General features: G+C 31.6%; 4 protein-coding genes across 10 annotated transcripts; 2 read left to right on the top strand and 2 right to left on the bottom strand.

Moving 5' to 3' along the window:
- The first annotated feature begins 1,438 nt into the window (after positions 1–1,438).
- LOC126750290 (rhomboid-related protein 2-like) lies at positions 1,439–5,883 on the top strand. Of its 7 annotated transcripts, none has more exons than XM_050459857.1 (7): positions 1,439–1,564; positions 1,626–1,713; positions 2,884–3,086; positions 3,148–3,429; positions 5,132–5,345; positions 5,405–5,572; positions 5,671–5,883. In XM_050459857.1, exons 2-7 carry the CDS (start codon positions 1,633–1,635, stop codon positions 5,809–5,811), a joined length of 1,089 nt encoding a protein of 362 aa, XP_050315814.1. In that variant the 5' UTR covers positions 1,439–1,564; positions 1,626–1,632; the 3' UTR covers positions 5,812–5,883. The 7 variants fall into 7 exon arrangements, with proteins under 7 accessions (XP_050315814.1, XP_050315815.1, XP_050315816.1 ...); XM_050459858.1 differs by lacking the exons at positions 1,439–1,564; positions 1,626–1,713 and adding exons at positions 1,952–2,028; positions 2,081–2,158; XM_050459859.1 differs by lacking the exons at positions 1,439–1,564; positions 1,626–1,713 and adding exons at positions 2,005–2,023; positions 2,081–2,158.
- Positions 5,884–7,246: 1,363 nt separating this feature from the next.
- Positions 7,247–10,247, bottom strand: LOC126750291 (phosphopantothenate--cysteine ligase). Its single transcript, XM_050459864.1, has 3 exons — positions 9,601–10,247; positions 9,336–9,548; positions 7,247–7,962 (listed from the first exon to the last, which is right to left on the bottom strand). The coding sequence occupies exons 1-3, from the start codon at positions 9,983–9,985 to the stop codon at positions 7,628–7,630; spliced, it is 933 nt and encodes a 310-aa protein (XP_050315821.1). The 5' UTR covers positions 9,986–10,247; the 3' UTR covers positions 7,247–7,627.
- Positions 10,248–10,606: 359 nt separating this feature from the next.
- LOC126750289 (ruvB-like 2) lies at positions 10,607–13,563 on the top strand. Its single transcript, XM_050459856.1, has 8 exons — positions 10,607–10,880; positions 11,079–11,192; positions 11,260–11,374; positions 11,463–11,619; positions 11,680–11,882; positions 12,533–13,049; positions 13,114–13,361; positions 13,423–13,563. Exons 1-8 carry the CDS (start codon positions 10,875–10,877, stop codon positions 13,452–13,454), a joined length of 1,392 nt encoding a protein of 463 aa, XP_050315813.1. The 5' UTR covers positions 10,607–10,874; the 3' UTR covers positions 13,455–13,563.
- A 6,212-nt stretch (positions 13,564–19,775) lies between these two features.
- LOC126746940 (probable serine/threonine-protein kinase DDB_G0282963) lies at positions 19,776–26,237 on the bottom strand. Its single transcript, XM_050455363.1, has 3 exons — positions 25,857–26,237; positions 25,628–25,789; positions 19,776–24,291 (listed from the first exon to the last, which is right to left on the bottom strand). The coding sequence occupies exons 2-3, from the start codon at positions 25,631–25,633 to the stop codon at positions 19,855–19,857; spliced, it is 4,443 nt and encodes a 1,480-aa protein (XP_050311320.1). The 5' UTR covers positions 25,634–25,789; positions 25,857–26,237; the 3' UTR covers positions 19,776–19,854.
- Positions 26,238–26,396: the final 159 nt, after the last annotated feature.

Below are 26,396 nucleotides of genomic sequence, written 5' to 3' on the forward strand. Positions count from 1 at the left end.
CATTTTTCACCAAAAATTGATTTTTTTCGAAATCAAACTAAGTATACCAGCGTATTATTTGGGTCACCTAGATTACGAAAACACCGGGTTATAACAGGATCCGAGCAGAACTAAGGGAATGAGAGCACTTTGAAAATCCTGAAAAAGTCGTTTTCGACGTCCGTTTTTGAGGCCAAAAATGGGCATCAAAAATGCCATATCTCGGCTATCGTAAGAGCTACGACCTTGCGGATGGTCTCGTTGGATTCAGAATGACGAAACTAAGACAAAACCGTTGGAATTTTCCCGATAGCTCCCATAGAAGCCGAGATATCGACCTTCAAAGTTTGGGTTTTTTCATTTTTCGGGTATACCCCCCCGTATCGAATTTTTTCACCAAAAATTGATTTTTTTCGAAATCAAACTAAGTATACCAGCGTATTATTTGGGTCACCTAGATTACGAAAACATCGGGTTATAACAGGATCCGAGCAGAACTAAAGGAATGAGAGCACTTTGAAAATCCTGAAAAAGTCGTTTTCGACGTTCGTTTTTGAGGCCAAAAATGGGCATCAAAAATGCCATATCTCGGCTATCGTAAGAGCTACGACCTTGCGGATGGTCTCGTTGGATTCAGAATGACGAAACTAAGACAAAACCGTTGGAATTTTCCCGATAGCTCCTATAGAAGCCGAGATATCGGTCTTCAAAGTTTGGGTTTTTTAATTTTTCGGGGTGTACCCGAAAAATTAAAAAATCCGTTTGGATTTTTTTCAGAAAATTTTTTTTTTTTCGAATTAGAACTAACTATACCAGCGGATTGTTCTTATCAAGTAGATCACGAAAATACCGGGTTATAAGGGAATCCGAGCAGAACTAATAAATCGAGTATTTTTTCGACTTCGTTTTTGAGGCCAAAAATGGGCATAAAAAATGCCATATCTCGGCTATCTTAGAAGCTACGACCAACCCAACCCAACCCATCTATTCGTTCTTAGTACCATTCTTAACTAATCTAATCGTAGCATAAGATTTTTGATATAATTAAAAATTTTTACCGCTTTTGAGGTGTCAAATAGATGTTACAGAAGATGTTTAATCTACTTTCAAATAATTATTTAACAAACGTACTCTTGAGTCCAAAGAAATCGTCGATATTTTTTAATCTTTAAAATTTCAAGTAAATGACAGAATATAAATTAGTTTATTGGTGTTGCGTTTATTTGAATACATCTGTCATCGTCTATGTATTGAGCCCAGTATATTAAATTAATGGTATCTGATTAATAAGGACTATTGTATTCCTACGCAATTGACCCAAAAAAAAAGATGAAGTTATTATGGTTTTGGTGGCAGTAGAATCAGGTGCTTAAAAATGATTTAGAATAGTATAACTGTGTACTAATAATTATACTAGTCTAAATCATTTTTAAGTACCTGGTTTATTTAAAATAAATAACTGTGTATTAATAATTACTTATTTTAAATAGTGAACTGTTTTATGGTAATTAGTATGACAACCCATAAAAAACATTAATCGGTGTGTTAGTTTATTGATCTTGTTCAGGGAATTGCTAGACCTAAGGTAGATGTTTTTTTTAAGCTTTTAGTTTTAATTCATAATATTCATTTTTTATTTCTAATAGTGATAACATGCAAGAAAAACTGAAAGCAATAAAATTAGATAGCCTGAGCGAGGATGGAATGAAATTTTTTCAAAGCGTTTTTAATAAAGTAAGTATTTGTGAAGATCTTTAATAATTGTTTATTTAGAGTAAAGTTTGCATGTTACTGATATGAGAAATCATTATTAGAGTCTCATCAAAGTTTATATATGATTAACCTGTTCATAATCTTGAATTCAGAGTAATTTGTTATTAGATAACCTGACATTTCACAAATAAATCTCGACAAATGACCCCTCCACAAAAAATCGCTTATCTACGATTACCTGATAATATTTTTTTTATGCAGGAAACAAACGAAAATCTTATTAGTCACCCGCGAGATATTGCATGTGAATTACAGGTTACTCAATTCAATAGTTGTGTAGGAAAATTGTTTTCCTTTTGTTCATTATTTTGAGTGAGTGCGTTTTTAGGTGAGAAAATAAATAGTATACACCGCAATGGCAACAATAAACAGCAAGAGAGCTTACTACGAAAGTATTTTTCGAAAGGTAATAATAAAACATTTTTTACAGACATTTATGTTTAAAAATAAATTGAAAATACCACGCGTGAGGGACAAGTCAATTAATAGTTTTGAGCGTAACATTATCGGAAGCAGTGCTACTTTATTTTTCTATCTCATGTAGGTGCAATACGAAATAAATGTCAGTTTATAAGTTTTAGTTTTGCAATTTGTGCTTTAACGGAATTAAAAGTGATATTTAAACGTCCCTTGTGATTAGTAGAATAAACTGTAAGAGAGATTAAATTGTGACATAAGGAAAGTAAAAGACTTTTTTAAATTTTGATTTTGAGTGTTAGTTTTAAGTCGTTTTAAGTCACAGTCTAAGCAACATGCAACAACATTTTTTTTTCGACACTAATGCATTGAGACTGCGACATGTTAAAAATCAAATGATTGTTCGCCAAACAACATACGATTTTGGTTAAACTTCAACTATAAATATCGGATAATATGTCCGCGTGATATACGTTGAGGAATTTAATATTATGTTTTATTCACATTTAACAAAAAGGTTTATTACATATTAATATTATACTATTATTATTTCATAAAAGTTAATCGTGTAAGTATGGTATGTTGTATACTATTTAAAGACGTTTATAAAATATGATTAACAACATGTAGTATATAATAATAAAATTAGTCGCATTTTAAAGTGTCCTTTGTAAAGCAAAAAACTATTTTCTTAATAATTATATTTTATTGCAGTATGACAAAGACCATAGCGGCACCATAGACATAAAAGAGCTGACGACGATGTTGCAGGAGGACAATGACGTCTCACATAAAATAGTAAAAAAACTGATAAAGTATAATGACAAAAACGGCGATGGAAAAATTGATATAGACGAGTTCACTAATATGCTCCTAGATAAGAAGTTTAAAAAATTATTTAGAAGATATGTTAACAGGTAGGTTTAATATATATGCGATATGCTTCACAATTAGGTTAATTAACACTATTCATTCTAGTTATGTGAACTTCGTAGTACCCCGAAACAAACTTTATAGAGTAGTAACGTTAGAAGGAGAAACATACATAGACAGCCCTTACGAAGAGGGGATTTCCTTCTGGCCCCCACCAGCTTGCATGGTACTAATGTCCATAATCGAAATCATTTGTTTTGTGGTCAATAAGTCATATAATAACGATCAACCAGACGAGAGAGGCCCCCTAGCTATTCACCTGATTTACGATCCTTTTAAAAGACAACAATGCTGGAGATTTTTGACTTATATGCTGGTGCATATTGGGTAATAATTTTTTTTAATGAGTTATCATAGTTCTAAAACATTTATTTTACTAATAATAAAATTACCGAGATATAATGATTTATGTCCTGTCGTAAAGTAATCAGGTTACAAATGTTATATGACTAAAATGTGCCATTTATGTTGGAGATATTACGACATAAATTGTACCAAAATAGTATTGTAGCGTTTTTCTCGTTCGTTAGGTGTCAATCAAAACAATCGAACATAGTCAATTAATTTTATAATTACTCTACGAAAGAAGATCACTGAAAACTACTAGAAATATTTATTTTCACTGTACACATTTATTTACAACTATTTATGTCTGATTTCAATGTCGCGCCAATATTTTGAAATTTATTTTATTGAACTGTCACCTCACTTTCAGTGCTGACGCGGCTCCTTATATATATTCATTTGATCGTAATTCCGGAAGATTCGCTGACCATCGAGACGTCGTGCGGTGTGTGACTGGTGTCATGTTGGTTTCTTGGTGTTTACGAGTGACGATCACGAACTTAATAAATATACCTGGACTGCCAATCTGTTGAAAAATAAATGTCCACTATGAGGTGATTGTCATTTTGTGTGATTGTGTCTTTCCGATGTTAATGACTCTGAGAATTTCAGTGATACCAATTGTAGCGAAGCGAAAAAAATTAAGGTTTTTGGAAGGTTATGTATATAAAAAATAAATAAAAAGTTACTTTTATAAATTTTAAAATTACTTTTATAGTTAAGAATTTAAGATAGTTGCATTAGTTCTGATATTTTTCATGTACTTTGGTTTTTCTTATACTAATCTTTGGCACATATGTTTTAATTTGGAATATGGTTTCTAAAAACAATATTATAAAAATAAACAGATAGTTAATGAACGACATTAAATGATGTAACCCAAAAGTATGTTATTATTTAAATAAAATTATAAAAAGTTAGATTAGTAATTTAAGAGAGAGCGAAAGAGAAGCTAAACTCTACAGGTAAATGTTTTGTGAACTTAGAACATTGAAAGGCCTTGTTGAAAGGCAATGTTCTAAGTTTGTGAACAACAACTGAACTGAAATGGACAGGTAAGTGGTATAGAACAAAAAGTGGTATAGATGCTACTACCATTTTCATAGCGATACGCCTTCATTTTGAGAAATAAAATAGCTTTTTTCGTTTTACACGTTTTACTCGAAAACATTAAGGTAATGTGAGGAAAGTATAGATATAACAACTATAAATTTTTTATCACCTATAATTTTCTTCAAAAACATTTTTTTTCTCAGGCCATGACCCTACTCTTGCCGCCACTCACCTCACACAACTTATCAGTAAGAAATTATTTTTAAAAAATCATTGTTTTCCAAAATAATACGCCTGAATTAAACTTCGTCGTTAATATCTAATTTAATAATTTTTTTGAAGAAGATTTTAATTACCATACATTATGATGAAGACACATAAGATTGCTGCAAAAAAAATTACACACTATGGTACAAGATACCACTTAGTATTATGATATAAAACATTCTTAAAAATGATAAAATTACAAGAGCGAAAACTGACGCGTGTTTTTTTTTATCTTTAGACCGAGAACCTGGATTGTCGGGCTTTGTGAATGTCTTTACAATCAAATCTTAAATTCAATAACCACTTTAGTATAATTACACTGAGTGGCGGTGTGTATATTTTATAGTGAGTTTCTTCTTTTCAGGAAAATGCATCTAATAGTAAACTTAATAGTCCAAATACTGTTGGGAATACCATTGGAATTGAGAAATCGTTGGTACCGTGTGTTGCCGGTGTACCTTAGTGGAATAGTGGCGGGTTCTTTACTCTCCTCCATCGTGGATCCCAGTGTATTTTTGGCGGGAGCCAGTGGTGGAGTTTACGCTATCCTTACCGCCCATATAGCCAATGTCATAATAGTAAGGAAACTTATTTAATTATAATTAAAGGGAGATAAAAACGATGTGAAATTTTTTAGAATTTTCGTGAAATGAGTTTTCCATTAGTGCAGCTTTTTATATTCGGTACAACCATTTTTGCTGATATTTCTGTTGCTATTTATAACCGGTACAATACATCTGATGAAGCTATTAGTTATGCGGCTCATTTGGGAGGAGCGGTTGCGGGCTTGCTGGTGGGAATTTGGGTGAGGATTTGAACATTTTAGTAAAAAATAAGTAGGATCAAATTTTATGGCAAAAACTGGTTGAAAAACCTTTAATACATTATTTTCTTCTATTTTAGGCACTGAAGAACGTAGAACCAACAGAAAAAGAAAAATACCTCTGGTGGATCGCTTTTCTGTTATACTTCATACTAATGGGTGTGGCTATAATGCTCAATATATTTTGGACGGAGCATTTCCAGCCGTCCAAATGGTTATAAAATGGTTTTTTTTTTTGAAAAGAGAGACTGTGACTGAGAATTCGTTTTATAATTAAAATATTTAAATTCAAATTTTTTTTTTGCCCATATATAAAAATATAAAATATAGTTGTAAACCTAATTAAAATTCTGACAAAAGGATGAATTATTCTCGATTATGAAAACCGCGGTTAATCAACAGATGAACGGTACAGACGAAATGACCCTTAAAAAAATTAACTATGATCTAAGTGAACATCATACTGCAGGTTTTTTATCCAGTGCAACACCAAGATATATGATAACTATCCTAGGGATGTTGAGTAATAGTAATTAAAGTAAAATAAGGAGCAAGGTAGAAAAATAGGTACATTTCCCAAGGGTCACTAGGATTTCGTCGATTCTAGGAAGAGGATTTTTTTTCTTTCCTACTTTCTTTGGAACTGGAGATATGGAGGGTCGTATAATTTTGTTGTCAAGCACTATTTGGATTTCTTGGTTCATGCTAGGAGACAATTTGTCTTATGATTTTACGTCTATAAATATGTCATCAGGTGTCGCTCTGATTACGTGTTTCATTTTGTTTGTACATGTTACAGACACGAACTTAATAAATATACCTGGATTGCTAATGCATAAATGGCCACGATACCCAAAATTGACCACTGCTTGGTGGTCGCCATTTTTATAGTGGTTGTGTCCTTTTGATGTTGGTCACTCTGAACATTTTTACAAGCAAAAATTTAAATGAATATCATGACTTTCATGCGGTATTAGGAATTTGAAGGTTCAAGTTTAAGTTTAGATTTATAAGATTCAAGATTATCACAATAATAAAACAAATATTTGAAAATGCATGCATCTATCGTAAGTTAATTGAAACTTTGTCTCATTTTAGGTGAGCCGTGAGGATTACTTTTTTTCATAAATTGTAACGAAATTCTTAAAGAAATATGTACAAGAAAAATCACAGATCTAAATGAAGAGCAACATAGTTATTTTTTTGTAATTTAGATTAAAATAATCCATTGGAAGTAAGTTTGGCCAGACTGCCTTCTTGGAGGAATATTTATATGTTTTTTAATTTAATAAAAGACGAATATTATTATTATTATTATATTAAGTTTTCAAATTGACACTCTGTATACTACTAACTATTGAACCATGTCTTTGTAAAATGTCATGTAGATGCCTTAGTGATAAGGCGATCCAGTTTAGTTCTTTATTCTTGAGTTTTTTTTCTAGGGTTAGGGTGTTTTTAGTTTTTAGAAATGATTCTAGGGACCTCCTGAAAGTGTTTTACTTGAACGTTCTTCTCTCGATTTAAAATCCTCTGCCTGTATTCAGCTTTTACCTTAGTTTCAGCATCAAACTGCGTTTTAGTTAATCAGAACCAAATTTTAAAAGTTTTTTCAATTTAAATAAAAGGTAAGTGGTATACATAATTAAAACATGCTTAATAAATATTTTGTATATTTTTTCTCTACACAATACGTACACTTAGATATGTTTTTTACTACATTTACTGTTACACCCTGCTTTGTAGAATACAATATTATAAGTATAAATAAATAAATTCAAGGAGTTTTTGGTCAACACTACAATTCGCTTGACTTTTGACGCTACAATTCTTATGTACACATTTTTTCTATAAATGCTCTATAATGATTATCATTTAACACTTTTCAGTTGAATAAATTACAACAAAAAACAAAAAGTACCATATAAAAATATGAAAACAAAAACATGGAAAGTATATCTAACACTTACCACAATAATTTTTTTTTAATGCTATTACACTACACCCTGTATAAAGGACATACAACAGAAAGTACCTCTAGAACATCTTTATGTAATCGGTGTGATTGGCCACGACATTTGCCACAATAATTTCCTCAATTTCCATCCCTTTGAGTAGTTGCTCCCTGGTGAGAACCAAATCGTAATGGTTATCGGGGGTGACGAAAACCACTTTATTTCGTCGTGTTTGCAACATGTTTCCTATCACTAGTTTGTGTTTATATTTGTTCAGGGCCTCTCGAGCTTTTGTGATCAAGATGCTTTCGTCGGTTTCCAGTTTAAACGAGACCACAAAGGCGTGCGGGACCCAAAGACTCACCAGGGGGGCCAACAGTTTTGGCACCAATTGTAACTGAATGTTCGGGGCAACACCTAAAAAGATGCTGTTTGCTATATGCTGAAAGAGCAAGAAAGTCATACAATCTGGATTTTTAAGCATTTTAGGATTTTTAGGTGCAAAACTAATGTGATGTGATCTTTTTTATAGTTATTTGATGTTCTTTTCTTATTACGAGTTTTTATTACTCTTTGATGTTCCCTAAACATTCGAGCAAAATTGGCTTGATCAATAATGAGCAGTAGTGATCTCATGAAACCAGTCAAAAAAAAATTAGTGTCTTAAAAATTATTTGTACTTACTAATATCGTCGATATTATTATGTTATTATACGTACTGTATCCAAATAATTGCTTCTAATAATCTTTAGAAGAGAGAAAAAATAAATTTTTAAAAATAGTGTCTGTGAATCACTAAAAAAGTGTCTTTTGTATGGATATAGTATTGTGTTTTTCTTGGAAATGTTAGACTTCATACATTGATTTGTACTATGTTTGATTGGTGCCAAGAACCTTGTTACATTCTTGTGTAACAGTTGTAGTTTGATTGACAAACTTCTTTGATTAAGTTATTGTATATGTAACTCTTGGAACTTTCTGTTTTTTTTCATTACCATTATTTTTATTTTGCAACATAATTGATACCTATACACGGAAAAAAAACTTCTCCATCTAAGATTAACTGTCATAAAAAAAAAGTGTAATATTTATAACTCAATAATAGTTTATACTTTGCATGAATTTTATTCATCTTATTTACAGAATTACTTAGAGGCACTTTTCTACAATAAATTCATTTCGGAGTTTATCCTAATTGGAAAGTCCGTGTCGTTCTTCCTATTTGAGTTTAGACAATGTTATGATTATTAAAAATCCCTTAAAAATGGCCTGGAAGGGTTAAAAATGTTGAAGTAACAAAAAAAAATTTAAAAGTGTAAAAAATGACGTCATTTGTTCCTGGAAAATATTCAAAAAATTACTTCAACTGTCTGGAATAAGTCAATAATTACCTTCAAAATTTGTTTTTGGACAATTGTTCCTTATTTTTACTTGGATATTGTTCTACTCTTGAATTTACCAGTAGTAGTGTCTAATTTTAATGGAAATTTTAAGCTTCCTTTTGACTCATAAAAATGCTATGCCTATTTCTTACTAATAAACATTTCAATTTGAATTTAAATATTCCTTTATATTCCTTAAACATTAATGAAAACTATTTGCATATTTGGCCTGACCATTCATCAGCACTAATGGTTTTATTAAATAAGTTATTACAAAAGAAACTGTTTTTTTTGTTAATGGCAGTTAAAAAAATCCTTATACTAATAACTTATGAATAAACTTCTAATATGTTATAAATAACTTTTAATGCTTCAAAATCCAGACTCAAGAAAGTACTCATTACCTACCTCCACTCTGTATTTTATGTGTTGGCAGCTCATGGGCAGGTACATAGAAATCACTAACGGCAGCAGCTAAATAAAGAACTGCTCGAGTAGTAAAAGTAGCAAGACATTCACATGCGGCCCTCAGCAACCAAAAATAGTCTGAGACTGTTGTAAAACTAACATACAAAATCCTACCATTTTCTTGGGCTGCCTTATATTGGGCCAAAATCGGTGCTATAACAATATTCCTCAGTCATTTGAAGTTTTTTAAGCAATTTGATCTTACCAAGCACATCCACACTATCGGGTTTCACTGTTATAGTGGTGTTTGGTCCCCTCTCATCCAACTCTAACATATCCATAAATTTTTGCCCATTAAAGTGTCGAGTAAATGGTTGGAGGCTCTTTAATCTATGCATGAAAATAGTCACATAGCCCCTTTCTAAAAAATATTCAGTGCTGACGGCCCCTCTAGTCCCCGCACTGAAATTATCCACAAACCTCACCGTATTATGTTCTAAAGGCACCGTGGTGCCCCCAGATGTAACCAAAACTATTCTCTCATTGTTTCTATTATGCCTCTCACAAAAATCTTGTAAAAGTTTGCGATTATCTTCGAAATCCGTTGGGGGCAAGTGAGTCGCATAGAATGATTCCCAGTGCGAAGACATTTTTTAGTAAACTGATATAAAAAGTAAAATGTTTTCTATAGGAACTCTGATAGTGAAGGAATGATAATTAATACTTTGACCTTAATAACTTTTATTCGAAAAATTGAATGGTTCATAAATGAGACCGACCTTAAATTTAATTGCCCATAGAACCGACAATTTGTTTATTTTATAGTTAAATTTTAATGTACATTATCCAGTATTTTTTCATTTAATAAAAAACGATATCAGCTGATGGTAGTAATAAAGTTCAAGTTTGAGGTTAGGTGTTATGTCAAAATAAATCAATGTTTTTAGTTAATCTGGACCACACTGAAGGATCAATGTTTTATCAACTAGATATTTGAACATAATGGATTTTCTATTATTGTGGATCGTCGTTATTCAGGATCAATAATATAAATTAGCCGAGTATTATCTTTAAATTTTTAAATTTCCCGCCAATTTAATGGTTGACATATGACATTTCACTTTTGTTTTCCAACATATATTTCCAATCACGAACTTATAACTATACAGTATATTTTTAAGTTCGTGTTTCCAATATAATATATTTGTGACATTTGTGTTCTGTGTTTTCCAACCACCAGTTTCGTATTAAAAAAAATGTTAATTTCATTTCATAGTATTCTCACATTAATTTCTGACGTTTCTATTCATATTTATTAGTTAAATTACGTTTAATAAAAATATATTAATAACATTAACGCTTAAGCTCAGAAGTCAAATTATTCAAATATGCCGTCATTTTAACGTTGGTACCACTCATTCCTTGTCATTAATTATTGGAAACTTTTCTTTTGCTTCATTGGCAACCCTTTGTTTGCAAACATCGATCAAACTTTGAAGTTGCGGTTTTTCATTTAAAGGAGTAGTATTATTAACCAAAATGGCTGTAAGTATTAAAGGCAATAGTTCATATAGCCCCTATGCATGCTTTATAATCCTTAAAAGAATTTAACCCGTCAATAACGTAAAACCCAGAAATCACTGAAAAACGAGATTCTAACCTCAAACATCATCGTTTTTCTCAAAATTTGAATCTTGTAAAACCTTTTCTTTGATTTTCTTTATTAAATTTCGATAATCGTAGGCCGCTGCTGCTGCCAAAATTGCCGAGGTGCGCGAGACAACTCGCGTGGAACGTATTGGGGCTCATTCTCATATCCGAGGACTAGGGCTCAATGACACCCTTGATCCTCGACAAGTAAGGGTTATAGATATAATTTGTTTTAAATTATTAAGTTGAAGCTTTTTTTATAACTTTGAAATAGGTTTCACAGGGTATGGTGGGTCAGTTGACTGCCAGAAGAGCAGCAGGAATTGTACTACAAATGGTTCGGGAGGGGAGAATTGCTGGTAGGGCTGTCTTATTGGCTGGACAACCAGGTAAATAATAAACAATTTTTTTTTGAATCATAGGTTTTGCTTGTATTTTTTCATATATTTAAATATTAGTAAATTTGAAAACTCTTAGGTACTGGTAAAACTGCTATAGCAACCGCCTTAGCCTCAGCCCTAGGTTATGATACCCCATTTACTAGCATGGCGGGTTCAGAAATTTATTCACTGGAAATGAGTAAAACCGAGGCTCTTACCCAAGCTATCAGGAAGAGTATTGGAGTAAGAATAAAGTAGGGATCGGCTTAAATTTTTAGGAATTATAATAATAATTTTTTATTTTTGGGTTTTAGAGAAGAAAGTGAAATTATTGAAGGAGAAGTAGTGGAAGTTCAAATTGAACGTCCCGCCACAGGAGTTGGTACAAAAGTCGGAAAATTAATTTTGAAAACTACTGATATGGAGACTGTATATGATCTTGGGGGGAAAATGATTGATAGTATTTTGAAGGAGAAAGTGCAGTCTGGAGATGTAATCACGATTGACAAAGCTACCGGTAAGTGATAAAAATGACAATTTTATTTTTCATGACTTGAAACTTAACTGAGAAAAAACAGAATGTTGAAAATTTGCATAAATATTCTTCAATGAATTTCATTGGACACCTATTTCTTCATTCTCTGAGAAAATGTACAGGAAGTTGAAAAAAAAAGTTTTGAAAAATATGATTTCTTTCATTCAAAAATCTTATCAACATGCCTGTAATTCAAAAACAGTTAAACTGTTACTGAAACTAATACTGAAAGTTAAATGTGTATAAATATTCTTCAGCTAAATTCATTGGACACCTATTTCAGCATTTAAAAAAAAAAAAAAATTACAAATTTGAAAAAAAAAATATTTTTAAAAATGTTTAAAAAAGAAATTTTTTTTTACTTAAAAATGTTATCAACATGCCTATAACTAAAAAACTATGAAAGCTATTATGTTGAATATTTGAACAAATACTCTTCAATTAAGTTAATTGGACACCTATTTCAGCGCTTTTTTTTTAATGATGTACAGGGAGTTAAAAAAAGTATACAAGGAATTGAAAATTTGTATAAATATTCTTTAATTAAATTCATTGAAAACCTATTAAAGCGTTTGTGAAAAAGTATTTAGAATGTTGAAAAAACACTTTTAAAAGGAAAAACGTATTTTAAGGGAAAATTTCTCGACTGGGTCGCTCGTTCGCACGAGCAAGAGACTACGACGCGACCGGACAACAGACCCGATTCGTCCAGTGTCCCGAGGGCGAACTCCAAAAACGAAAGGAAGTCGTCCACACCGTGACTCTACATGAAATCGACGTGATCAACAGTAGAACTCACGGATTTCTCGCTCTTTTTTCCGGTGACACTGGAGAAATCAAACCGGAAGTGAGAGAACAAATAAACGGAAAAGTGGCCGAGTGGAGGGAGGAGGGCAAAGCCGAAATCATCCCGGGGGTTCTCTTCATCGACGAAGTCCACATGTTGGATATCGAGTGTTTTTCGTTCTTAAATCGCGCTTTGGAAAACGAGATGGCGCCAATCGTTATCATGGCCACCAATCGGGGAATCACCAAAATCAGGGGTACCAACTACAAATCTCCGCACGGAATTCCTTTGGACTTATTGGATCGGACTATTATCGTACCCACCAGCCCTTACGATGAAAAAGAACTTAGGGAGATTTTGAGGTGAGTGGGTGACTCTGGTTTTCTTTTTTTTGCCTTTCAAGGTAAAGATAGTAAATATTTTTAGTATCCGTTGCGAAGAAGAAGACTGTCAAATGTCAGATAACGCGTTGACAGTGCTGACAAGAATCTCCAAGGAAACGTCTTTGAGGTACGGTATGCAGCTGATAATGACTTCAAGTTTGATCGCACGAAAACGTAAAGCCCACGAAGTTGATGTGGAAGACATCAAGAGGGCGTATCAATTGTTCTTTGATGAAGGGAGATCTGTGCAGTTCCTCAAGGAGTATCAGCAGGAGTTCATGTTTAATGAGAGTGAGTATTGTGTTGAGAGTTGTGGTTGTAACTGTTGATATTTCATTTGTTTTTTTTTTAGTTGAGGAAGAAGAAAAGATGGAAGTGATTTAAATAAATGAGAAAGGATTCAAGTGTTTTGGTTTGTGTTTGTTGTTTTCACATTTTCTTTTGTAATAAAATGTTTGCGTTGTAAGAAATATACACTATAAAATAAATACAATTTTTTTTCATTGAATTTTATCTTGACAGGCTTCAGTCATGGAATGTCAAACTTCAAAATTTTTGATTCTTCATAAAAATTTTGGCCTTAGTGTAAGTGTTCACTTGTCACTTGATTGATACCATTTAACTGTCAAAATCGGGTCTGGTCCGGAGTGCAATGGCGATGTTCTTACAGAATTTTTTTTTGTCAAGGAGGTCTGGGAATAAGCGAAAACAAACGAAATCGGATCTATTTCCAAGTAAAGGTGGCCTTAATTTAGGAAACTTAGGCCAAGGTAAAATTAAAGGGTATAAATAATAAGTATATTAAAAATCGTAAAAAAAATTTTTTTGTTAATCAAGGAATCCTTGAAATAAAATCACCTTACGATCTTCTATTATTTATCACTTTTTTTTACTGCAAAAAAATTAAATTAGATGGTAATACCCTTAAAAGTTGCATTAAGTTTTACGGGGGTGGAACCACGTACAAGTTTTTTCTTTACAATTTCCTTCTATTTTTTCAAAAGACAAAGTCAAAGAAACAAAGTCATGTCAACTTTATTTAAATTTACATTTCAATCTAGAGTGCCACAATTATGTTAATACAATTAATTTTTAGTCAAGGAGACGTGGCTTTTTTATATTCATTTTTATTTTTTAGGCAAGGAGGCATACTGATTTATTTATTTCTTTTCCTTCTAAAGAGGAAAAAAGTAGATTTTATGGTAACACCCTAAAAATTGTTTTACCGGAGTGGAACCATATACAATTTTGTTCTTGATAGTTTTTTTACACTTTCAATGTTTTTTATTATTATGTTGCGTTTTATTAAAAAAAAAAAAACATTTTTTATCAACATCAGTATATATAGTTTTATTCCCAGACTAAAATCATTAAAATTACCCTTAAGACACGTTTGAACGACACGATATTATACAATATATATGTTTTTTTTTTTTAATTAAAACCTGTCACATATTTATATTAAAAAATGTATTACCTTAGTTTAATATTTTTTTAAGGATGGCCCATTATTCCTAAAGTCACTAATTTATATTAAGCCATAATGAGAATCATGTAATAACTTTCTTAAAATTTAAAATGTAAAAATATCTATCCCAACACCTAGAATCCTACACTTATTTAAAAAATAGATTTTAAAAAGCTTAAAGCATTAATAATTTTAATTATATAAATATTCAAGTCCGCCACTTTCTTTTCATTTGTTTGCAATAAAAAGAAAAGGACGGACGAAAGAGGCGGCTAAATTCACTGCGGTTCAAACAGAGTTGCCACATCAATCATAGATTTAGCCGCCCCTAAAATTTTTTGACACTTAACTGACAGGTTATAATTGTTTTTTTTTTAATGCATTTTCTTATTACTACAACCGAGAGACTGGAACATTATTGTCTGGCATCAACTGTTTTTATATATATTTATATAATATATATTATAGTAATTGACTTAAAATTATTATCAGAAATTGCTTGTCAAGTCATATCCGTAATTTCGCTTTAATCGTTTCTAGTTTAGACTTTTCGGACTGTGGTGTCTCTTGGTTCCAATTGCATTTTTATGTCGCGTTTCACGAAGTATTTACTGTCTGGCCTCCAGCGTTGTGGTTCGGCTTCTTCTTTGTCCATTTCACTTTCTAGAAGCTAAAAGAGACATTTATTTATTGTTATTAACTATACTAAACAGTTGCAGATAGATAAGATTTTTAAATGGTCATCTTACATCTTTTAAAAGTTCTCTCAACTTATCCAACCGATCTCCGTTCGCCCTCGTTGGCAAATATCTCGCCGCCACTTCACAGTCTGACACCATAAACCCCATAAATACTACTATGAAGGCCGCTATGAATGTGACTTTTGATGTCATAGCTTCAAACCTATGAATGGTTTTTCTTTATATGTTTATCATCAATAGAAGATAAGTACTTACTATGTAAAAAGTAAAGAAACTTGACAGCAAAGAAATGGACTTCACTCGCGAGTATCCCTGACAAAACTATCCGGAAAATGCCAGGAATGATCTTTATAAAGGAGAGAGAAACGGCGCGTGGGTAGCAGAAACTTTTAGTGGGAATTTGGGGAGTAAACAAGGACAAGAGGAGGCACACGATGTAATGGATGGGGTGATTTTAATGCAGTTTTACATTGCGAAATCGTTTTTGCTTATTAAGTCAAGTTTTCAAGGTCAAAGTCAAAAGATGCTTTATTGTCAAAAGATTAACATTTCATTGACAAAGCTAAAATTAAATTATAAAATAATATAGATAGTTCAAAATTTGGCATACAACTAAAAATTAGCATTTGACACAAAAAAAAATAAAATAAAATGGGTACATAAAACTTAACATTACTCATGAGAGTCGATCATTAAAAAATTCATCTAAAGTGTAATAAGCATTACTATTTAAATTTTTTTTACACTGACATTGGAATTTTTTAAAGTTATTTAGGTTCTAAGTTGTGAGTTGTGAGGGCAAATGGTAATATATTTTTTTTACATCATAGATAAATGATCTCTTTACAAAGGTATTTGCTGGTATAGATAAAGGTACATGCTGTTCTTGACGAGTATTATATTGCCCTTGTGTAATAAGATGTGGTGCCTATATTTTCTACAAATTAAATATACACTATCAAGAATAAACAGATACGGCAAGGTCACATTTAAAAATACAGGCCCACATGATTCCCTTAATCCAACATTGTACATAATTCGAACTGCCTTTTTTTTATACACAAACAAAGACCTAAAGAGATAACCACTATTAGCAGCTATCTCAAAAGGGAAGACCATATCTTAATCCATTTTCATACCTAGGAATTTTAAACTTTCTATATTGTTTAATTTATTTCTGTCAAGAATAATGTCAGTAAGGTCACACACCGGTCGGTTAAGCACATTAGTCTTAGATATGTTAAAAGTTTACAAATTGTTGTCAAACCAAGCCTTGATCTTTAGCAGATCATTATTAAATTATATTCTGTTATGCCTGAGAGTCAGAGTGATTCCATAAGATGCTTGTATCATCGGCAAAAAGTGGCAAATAGCCCATAATATCCACCAGGTAAATGTCATTAATGAAAAAAACAAATAACACAGGTCCTACCACTGATCCCTGCGACATTCTACAACTTACATATTGGAAACTTGAAACTGAGCCAGACAAAGACACACTCTGCACCCCTAAACCCATATATCTCAAGATTTTGAAGTAGTATTTCATGACTGAAGCTTATGACTCTATGCTTTAGTCAAATCGCAGAAGACCGCTGTAGAAACCTCACCTCTATATAGACTCATGTACAGCTAATTCAAAAGGGAAAACAAAGTGTCATCTATCCCCTTGTGTTCTCGAAAGCCAAATTGATTTGAATTCAGTACGTTATTCCTATTTAAAAAACCAGTAACTCTAACCTTGACAAAGTTTTCTATACTTTAGCCAATGTCGGAAGAAAAGAAATTGACCTATAGTTTGAAGAACATGAAGCATCCCCACTTTGGTGTAACACACATTTGTGTATAATAAGTCTGGAAAATGCTTTCTTGAAAACGAGTTATTTTTAACAGTAACCAATGAATTAATAACAGAAGCACTTAGTGCCTGAAATATACGAGGAGACATGTAGTCCCACCCCGCAGACTTTTTGTTTTTTATTTTGGAAATCAAAACTCTTTCTTTTTTCATGTCATTTGGAATATTTCAAATAAGGGATGTACAATTTACTAAATATTTAGGAGTCAACATCGACCAAAACCTCAAGTGGAAACAACATGTGTTAAGATTAACTAATAACATTAGAAAATTAATTCGGAAATTTTATATGATTAAGAAAATTCTAAACGAACAACTTTTGATATGTGTTTATAAAGCTCTTGTAGAGTCTTTACTGAGATATGCTATGATAGTATGGGAAAGTTCTTACAAAAATGCGTTAAAACCTTTAAAGACGATCCAAAATTACATTATTAAAATCATTTTTAGAAAGGATAAAATATTTTCAACATACCTACTTTACAGTGAAAGAATACTGGCAATTCGATCCTTATATATTTTAAGTGTTTGTTCTTTTATATATGACACTCTAAAATAGGTTGTTATAGTCATACTTATTCTATCAGATTTAATGTTGAAGGAAACTTAAATCTGATAGAATAAGTATGACTAAGAATAACAGACGAAAAACAATGAAAAACACAAAGTCACGGTCTCACAACATTTACTTAAAGCTACACGTGTTTCGCTCTATCCAGAGCATCATTAGGCTTTGGCAAAACAGTAAATAAACATACATTTGAGAATAAGTTGACAGATTCCTAATAGTACTACCAAACTAAACCTTAGGTCATTTCACTAGCTTAGTGTAAAAATATACAACTTTTTCCGCTAACACTAAGGATGACAGGGAACAGAAAAGCTTCTAATAAGAAATGTATCACATTTATAGCTCATAATATCGAAAAGTTTCCAACATTATTCTGAATCGTTTTTCTTGATTCAAAGTGCACACCTATATCGTATTTTAATATTTATCCAGTTAGTTTTTATTGTTAAACTCTTAGTATTATTGTTATTATGGTACATACAGAAATTAAGGTTTCTAGGTACTACCTAATATAATTACAATAGTAAACATACAAATTTTTGTATAATATAAACATGCATGTAACAATTTAATTTTGATAATATATGAGTATGAATATGAATAATTGACATCTGTTGTATATAAGGAGAATCTATCCCGGACTCTTTTGTGTGACAAATATTTCATAATATAATTTATTATCACCTTTCCCTTGTTTGAATAACAGTAATTTTAATAGGACACGCTTATTCAATAATTTAATTTAGTTACTGTTTAAAAAATTTACCTTATCATCAATAGATTCGAACTCATATATTGTCAAATCAAATGGAACAGCCACTTAATCCTTGAAAATGATTTATATTTATATTTTTTAAGGATCTATAACATACAATTTGCGATTGCATAACAGACTCCCTGACAATAAATTCACCAAAAAAAAAACACCAAAATGAATAGAAAATGTAGAATTTATAGTGCCTGACTTACTTTAATACTAAAATTATCGACAGGTGTCAATAGGTAATTAAAACAAAGTTTCAAAGTCATCGTTTAAATTAATCCCGATTTCTTGTAAAGATATTATTCCCGTGGCGTAACCAGGGGCGCCGAGGCGTCTCGACGGTCCGGCGTCTTCGATACTAAACTCCCTGATTTTAACAACAGGCGTCCCCGAATTTCTCTTTATTCTCCCCTTGGCCCCTTTTTGTTTTTTTTTGCTCCAGTGTAGCTAAAGCTCTTTCGTAATGTTTTTTTGACAAATTAATCCTAGAACGGCGAAAGAGGAGAGAAGGGAGCGCCTAATAGGGATTTATTGACTTTTTGTGACTAAAATTTATGTTTTTCTTCAATGTAGCATTTATCAGCCATAATTGAATTATGTTTATTAAAAAATATTTTTTAATTTTTTTTAACGGAATGAAATTAAAATTTAATGCCACCCCGTAAAAATTGCATTGAGGCTTCTGGAGGTGGCAGCAAATAATTTTTTTATTATATATCATTGATTCAAAACTAAAAACAAAGAAATAAAGACTAAATGATTACCACATTTAAAATTGCAAAAGTTTGTGAATTTCCTCTAAGCTTGTTCCAACTCATCATCATGGGCATTAAGTAAAATCTGTATTGTTGTGACGAATTCATAATGAGTTACTTATTATATTGGGTATTACGTCACTTATAGCAAAAATCAATTTAGAAATTTTTATCTCACACGCTCAACAATTGAAAAGAAGAAGAAAATAGACTTATTTTTATCTTTATTTATTCTTCGTCTTTTCAATTGTTGAGCGTGTGAGATAAAAATTTCTAAATTGATTTTTGCTATAAGTGACGTAATACCCAATATAATAAGTAACTCATCATGGGCATTATCATTAAATTGAATTTTCCTTCTTTTAAAATAAATATAAAATAGATATTAAAAAATTACCAATTCTTTTTGTGCCTTTTAACTTGCGCATTTTAACAATTTTCATATGTCGCTTTGTGTATTTTAACTGTTTAGGAAATTAACCACATTTTCAAATTTCTAAAAATGTTATTACTGTATAAACAAAACTTCCCAAAAACAACATTTCTGTTCCTTCTCCTCCTTTTTGGATGAACAAACAAAAGCGCTAAGTTCATTAGACAACATTTACTGATCTATTACACATATACACAGAGTGTCATAATACAACATAAAAATCTTAATTACTTAATTAAACTACTTCAACCTCATCTGCCCTGTTATTATTCCACCAACGCGTCACAATCTCCTTCGTGCCATTTAAAGGTCTTTTCACCACCTTCACCAGAACCTTTTTACCATTAGGTTGAATATTCTTGGTAACATCATTCATTTTAGAACCTAACTCATTAGTAGTCTTGGAATCAATCATTTGACTGAATGAAGTATTTTCTCCATTGGTATTAGACCCTTTGAAGGTTGTCAAAGTACTATTTACAGTTGGCTGTCTACTTTTAAATATAAACCTACTTCTATTACTATTATTATTATATAAATTGGTGGAATTTTTCCTAACATTTACAGCACTAAAATCTTCTCTTAACTTGACCTTATTTAATATTGTTGAAGCTACAGGTCCAGGTTCTTCTGAAGACATACTTTTGTTAACTGCATATACAACTGAATCTTTAAACGTTGCGGTTTTAAGAGGTGGTGGAAAATCTATTGGAAAAGGAGTTTTTAGTTGGGAAATCACCAAGTTCTGTCGAGGTTTCTTCCAAGTCGAAACATTCAGGATTTCGTCAGATCTAGAGGTATTTGTGCGCATATTGAAATTGATTGATTCATGAGAGGAGCCTGTGGTGTTAGAAGAATTTGTGAGGGCAAAATTATGATATTTAAGAAGTTTGGACATCTCTGAGTTGAGATTAGTTGAACCACTATTGATTGCTTTAGAAAAATTTATTAGTTGGGCAGTCGATTTGTAATCAGAAGCTTTTTTTATTTTTGGAACTTTAAAGTTGGTTTCCAGAAATTGCTTTAGGGAAAAGTTTTCAGCACTTGTGCTAGAGTTCCTGATTGTCTTCAAATCTTTGGTTTCATTCAAATTGGATGTAATCTTTTCTGATTTTTGAAAACTTTTAAAGTCTTTATTAAAATTTCTTGGCTTTTCTTTCAAATGATTAATTAGCTGAGCAGGCATTGTGCTATTCAAAATATTATGGGTTTCCATAAATTGAACCGAAGAGGGTTCTTCTGCCTTATTGGCTGACACCAAACTGGAATTATTAGCGCTTTTGGTGATATTGATTGCCTGGAATCTCTGTCTTGTTTCCTTTAAATTGGGTAAAGTAGCATTAAAAAAATTTGAATCCTCTATACGGTTACTCAATTTAAAATTTGTAATTGTAACTTTTCCACTTGTACCACTATCATTAGTTGAAGAAGGATAAGATGCCTGGGATGTTTTTGTTTCTTTTAAATCTCCTGATTTTTTATTGACTTCAACATTTGTTTGGTTATCGTTTTCCTTTACAGCACCAGGGATAAATTGAGAATTATATTGGATAGCTTCCAAAATAGTCTGAGATAATTGTGGCTTAGACTGTGACTCACTGGTTTGGTTTTGTGAAGGTACTGACACAGTTAAGCCTTCAGGTATTTGAAGAGTAAGAGGACTTAAGGTGTCATTCTTTTCTACTGTAAAATTTGAGTTTAATATAGCTCTATAATTTTTAAATTCATGTGTTTTTAATTTAATAGGCAAAGGACTTGGTGTCAGCTTGAAGACTAAAAGTTTCTTCTCTCTTGGTACTGATAGTGCATCATAGAAGACTGTGGTAACTACAATTGTATTGGTTTTTGTGATATTTTGGTTAATTGGAGCTTTTGAAGCGACTTTAACTTGGATCAAATCTTTCTTGTTTACAGAAATAGTAGAAGCTTCCAATTTAATTTTTTCATGGGGAACTCTACCAGTAGAAGTTGAATTTGATAGTTGATGAACCGAGTAAGTGTAGTTCGAAGAGGTTCCATTTTGACCACGGAAACCTGTAGCGGGCTCTAGGAAATAACTGTAACTAGTGGTAATTCCTTCTTCCATTTGGTTGTCATTTGTTTTTTTCTGCTCCTGAGGGGATTCATAAAACTCAGTTATTTCTGAGGAAGTAGGTTTTGCAATACTAAATAGAGAAGGATGATTAGCTTTTGGAACACCATGGACATCTTGAACGATTGTAACTGTGGAATTATTGTTTTTATTGAAATTAGCTTCTTGTACCGAAATATTTGAAGGTTTTAAAGACGTAGGTAAAGAATGGTAATTAATCTGTGAAGTACTGTAATGGCCCTGAAGATTTGTAAATTTTGAGTTATTATTTTGAATAAAGTTAGGTGCTTGTGATTTTTCAGATTTCATGGTAATAGGTAATGAAAAGTGATGACCAGTTTTTGATGCATTATAGACAGCTGTAAGACCTGTAAATGTAGAATCAATATTATTTTTCAAATTAACTGTTTGTAATAGAAATTTTCCCGATTTTAATGAATCAGGAAAGGAAGAGTGATGATTAGTTTCTGAAGCACCATGGACATCTTGAGAAATAGAATAACTTTTTTTGTGAAAATCACCTACTTGTTTTGAAGAATGAGAATCAGATTTCGAATAGTCTCGATTAGCCTTTGAAATACTATAGAACTCTTGTTGACTTGTAAATGTTGATTGTCGGTCAACTTTGGGAATGTCATGGATTTCTTGGAATTTTGTAAATGCAAAATTACTTGCTTGTAATGTGAAATTCCTAGGAGGGGGCAATAAGAACTGATCACCTCTTGAAACACTATAGGTACCTCGAGGACCCGAAAATGTTGACCCATCATTCTGCTTTAATATAGTAGGTTGCAGGGTACTATTTATAAAAAAAGGTGAGGAAGAATATTCAGTTTTCGGAACACCATAGATCACTTGAGAACTTATAATTATAGAATCATTATTTTTATTGATATTAACTGCCTTAAATGTTAATTTTTTAGAACTGATAGAAATAGGCAATGAAGAATTGTGAAGTCTTGAAACACCTCGAGTCAAATTAATTGCTTGTAATGTAGTAGGTAAAGCACCATTGTAACCATCTTTTAAAACACTTATATTATTTTTATTGTGTTTAGCAGGTGAAGAGTACTGATCAATCTTTAAACCCTTGTGAGCCACTTTAAGACTTGTAGTTGTAGCATGATTTTTCTTGGTTCCTAGTTTTGTAGGTTTAACAGGAACAGGTGAAAAGAAGTTTTGTTTTTCTGACAAAGGTGTAAGAGGTACTCCAAGCCAAAAAACAGAATTTTGACTATAATTGGTTTTCTGGAAAGTAATGGGATTTGTGATTTCTGATACACTATAAGTACCAATATCGCTATTTTGTTTTAAATGGGTTTCTTGAAATTTCAGTTTTGTTGATTCTGTAGGAACGAATAGAGAGGGATAATGAGGCGCACCATAGACACCATGAACACTGTTAGGTCCAGAATTATTTTGTCTATTTAAATTAGACAAATAAGGGTATTCAGTTTCACTCTTGGGAATACCTTGTGAACTATAAGAATGATCATTTTCTTTCAGTTTAGCTGTCTGCTTTGCAGGTTCCTTAGTAACAGGCGAATCAGTGTATTCAGCTCTTGGTACACCATAAGTCTTATGAGGACTTATACTCTTGAAATCATTGTGATCACAATACGAAACACTCGATGGTAGGGTCCTCTGAAGAAACTTTTCCTTTAAAGTCCTTCCATTACGATGACCAAACACTGATTGGAAAATTGAAGTATGCCCAAGTGATCTCTTTGATCGAGTCGAAATAACTCGGGAAGAATCCCTTTTAAAGTGCGAGTATCTTAGACCCAAAGGTATCGAAAGAGTTTCCTTCCATTTTATTACAGTTTGAAACTCCATTTTCTTTTTGGGAGGGTCAGGGATGAAATATCTGGTTCTTCTTTCAAATTTCGGTAACATCAAGTCGTTTGCGTTTTCACGCTCCTTCTGTGCTAATTTGCGAATGGTGTCAAAGTATTCTGCGAATAATTTGACGTTTTCCCGCATTTTCCACTCGGAAACTTCTTCGAAAGTCCTAAACCGTTTAATGGGATCAGTTTCTTGATAGATTTTTGGTCCAAAGTAAAACCCAGTTTTCGTGAGCTGCCTTAACAGAAAATCGTTATTAGAATTTCTTCCATTCGAATCCTCAGATCTCTTTAGTCGTCTTGTATGGATCGGTCTGAAAAACTTCAGAGGTGACCACCGTTTTGGAGGAATTAACCCGAAAATTAATGGAATAATTGTAGGCAACATTTCTCGATAACGATTCAGAACCTCAAAATTTGTTTGGTGATAGTTTGAAGGGAGGGATTTTGGTTGGGAATGCATACCGTCCAGGATATCTTTCAGAGTTCGTTCAGGAGAACCCTGGACCTGTTTATTATGTATATTTTGGTCATTTGTTACCGTGGAGAAATCCAGGAGTTTTGTAGGTTTGGGTGGCTGATGGTTGTTCCATAATGGAATGTTGCTCTTAAAAGGGTCGTGACCTGAGAATGTTGATGGAAACGTTTGCTTTTCTGATGGGTTTCGTTGGTTTTTTTGTCCTGAAGTGTAGACTTGTAGGAGGCAAATGATTTTCAGTAGTAACGCTGCTGTCACCTGGAAAAATATTTATTTTTTGTATATTCTTTTTGAAAAATCTTGAAATAATTATCAAATAAATTTAATAAAAAGATCTGTGTACAAAATTTTCATTTTTTAGTTAGGGCCATTTTGTAAGAAAAAAAACTATCTCTATGATATATTGTTATTTGGAGCTATGTCAGGTACATATATACAGAGTATTCCTTAAAGATGTGCTAATATTTAAATGAGTGATTCCTGGACCTATTTTAAGAAGAACAGTTCCTATGAACAATTGTCCTAAACGTCTTAACTTTTGAGATACAGGGTATTAAAGTTTAAAAAAAAATATCTGTTTTTTAATAATAACTTAAACAATAATTTTGTTATTATTATGAAATTTGGTACATGTATTCTATGCATTAAGACGCATTTTTTGATGTGTAAAAAAATATTTTCTCTGCCAGTGACGTTCCTATAGGTCTTCTATTGAATATTTTTAGCGAAAAAAATACTACGCCACTGCTTTTTCTTAAAATAAAAGAGTAGAAAAAGAGTATTTCTTAAATTATTTAATTTTTTTAACCTTTCATACTTGTTTTAATAGATCTGATTCCTTAATTTACTTGCAATCGACGAACAAATATCACACCGCATCATTTTTATCATTCATGGATTTTTAGGGAAGTAAAATTGTTTTTATTTTTTTAAGCAAAAACCATGCGTCGGACGAAAAAAAACTAAAAGATCAAATTGGCTAAAAAGAGATCGAGGATTTTAAAAATAATTTTTATTTTAAGAAAAAAGCAGTGCTGCACCACCTATTTTTTTTTACTAAAAATATTCAATAGAAGACTTGTAAAGACGCAACTGGCAGAGAAAATTTCTTGATGCATAAAATACATGTAGCAAAGTTCATAAAAATGATTAAAAAATAATTGATTTTTTTGAAAACTTCAACACCCTGTATCTCAAAAGTTACAAAAGACTTTTTTTGAACCCTTTATGAATATGACTTGAATTTGAAAGGGTTGTAAATTGTATAAACTGTAATTGGTAATTGTAATTATATGGTACCCCAATAAATTGAATTCAAGCTATTATAGTCATATACTAATTTTGAGCATTATTACTGTTTCATTTTTACTTAAGATCCTTTCTGCTTTTCAACAAAATAACTGTAAATAAAACAATAAATAAAATAAAACAGTAATAAGTTTAAAAAAATTATAGATGAAAATCTACTTTACTCGTATTTTTTTTTAAACATATGCGCAAATAAACATTTTTAGTCATATGCATATGACTAATAAATTAAATTGAATAAAATCTAAATAATAAATTTAAAAAAAACCTACTTCACAGTACTCACCTTCATATTGATGAACAAATTAAATTTTTGCTTATTATCATCAAGTTCACACAAGGAAAAAGCACTGATTCCTTCTATAGACTGCTTTTACTCTATAGTTAAGGCTGAATTTAAAAGTTCTAAAGCTTTTAAGTCCATTAGGTAAATTTGAGATATCAATACCTGCAATTTAAAAGGATACATTAATATAAAACGGTCTTTTTAGAAAGTTTAATAAAATAACTTTTACCTAGATTAGTATGTACTACACCCGAAGATAACGAGAACGGCTTCTTGGAATTTTTCTTTAAACTTTCAACTTTCAGTTTAACTGTTTTTATTGTATGAAAGAGACAGTCTTTTTGACACACACACAAATGAAAAAATTTCAGTATATTTTGGAGTTTCATTAAAAGGTTGATCGACAGGTAATTCGACTCAACGATTTTAAACCGGTTATAATTCAAAAACAATTAAACATGTGTGATTAAATATTAATTACCATAACAGAATAAGACGTTGTTCAAGAATATTTATTGCTACTGAACAGAGTAAACGGAGCGGACTCGTCAAAGTTGAAATTCCTGAACTAATTCCGTTTTTATATCTCGGCTTTCGCATTCTTTCCTGCAAGTGGCATATAAGTTATCATTTTAGGTGAAATTTATCGATATACACATAGCCCAATATTTTTATTTTATTTTTTAATATAACAAATGTAAATAAGTGTCTTCCCTACATCTTCTGCTAACTATACTTTAAACCTAAAAATAAAAATACTTATGACTAA

This window comes from Anthonomus grandis, chromosome 2 (assembly GCF_022605725.1).
Source record: "Anthonomus grandis grandis chromosome 2, icAntGran1.3, whole genome shotgun sequence".
In the NCBI taxonomy this organism is placed as follows: Eukaryota; Metazoa; Arthropoda; class Insecta; order Coleoptera; family Curculionidae; genus Anthonomus; species Anthonomus grandis.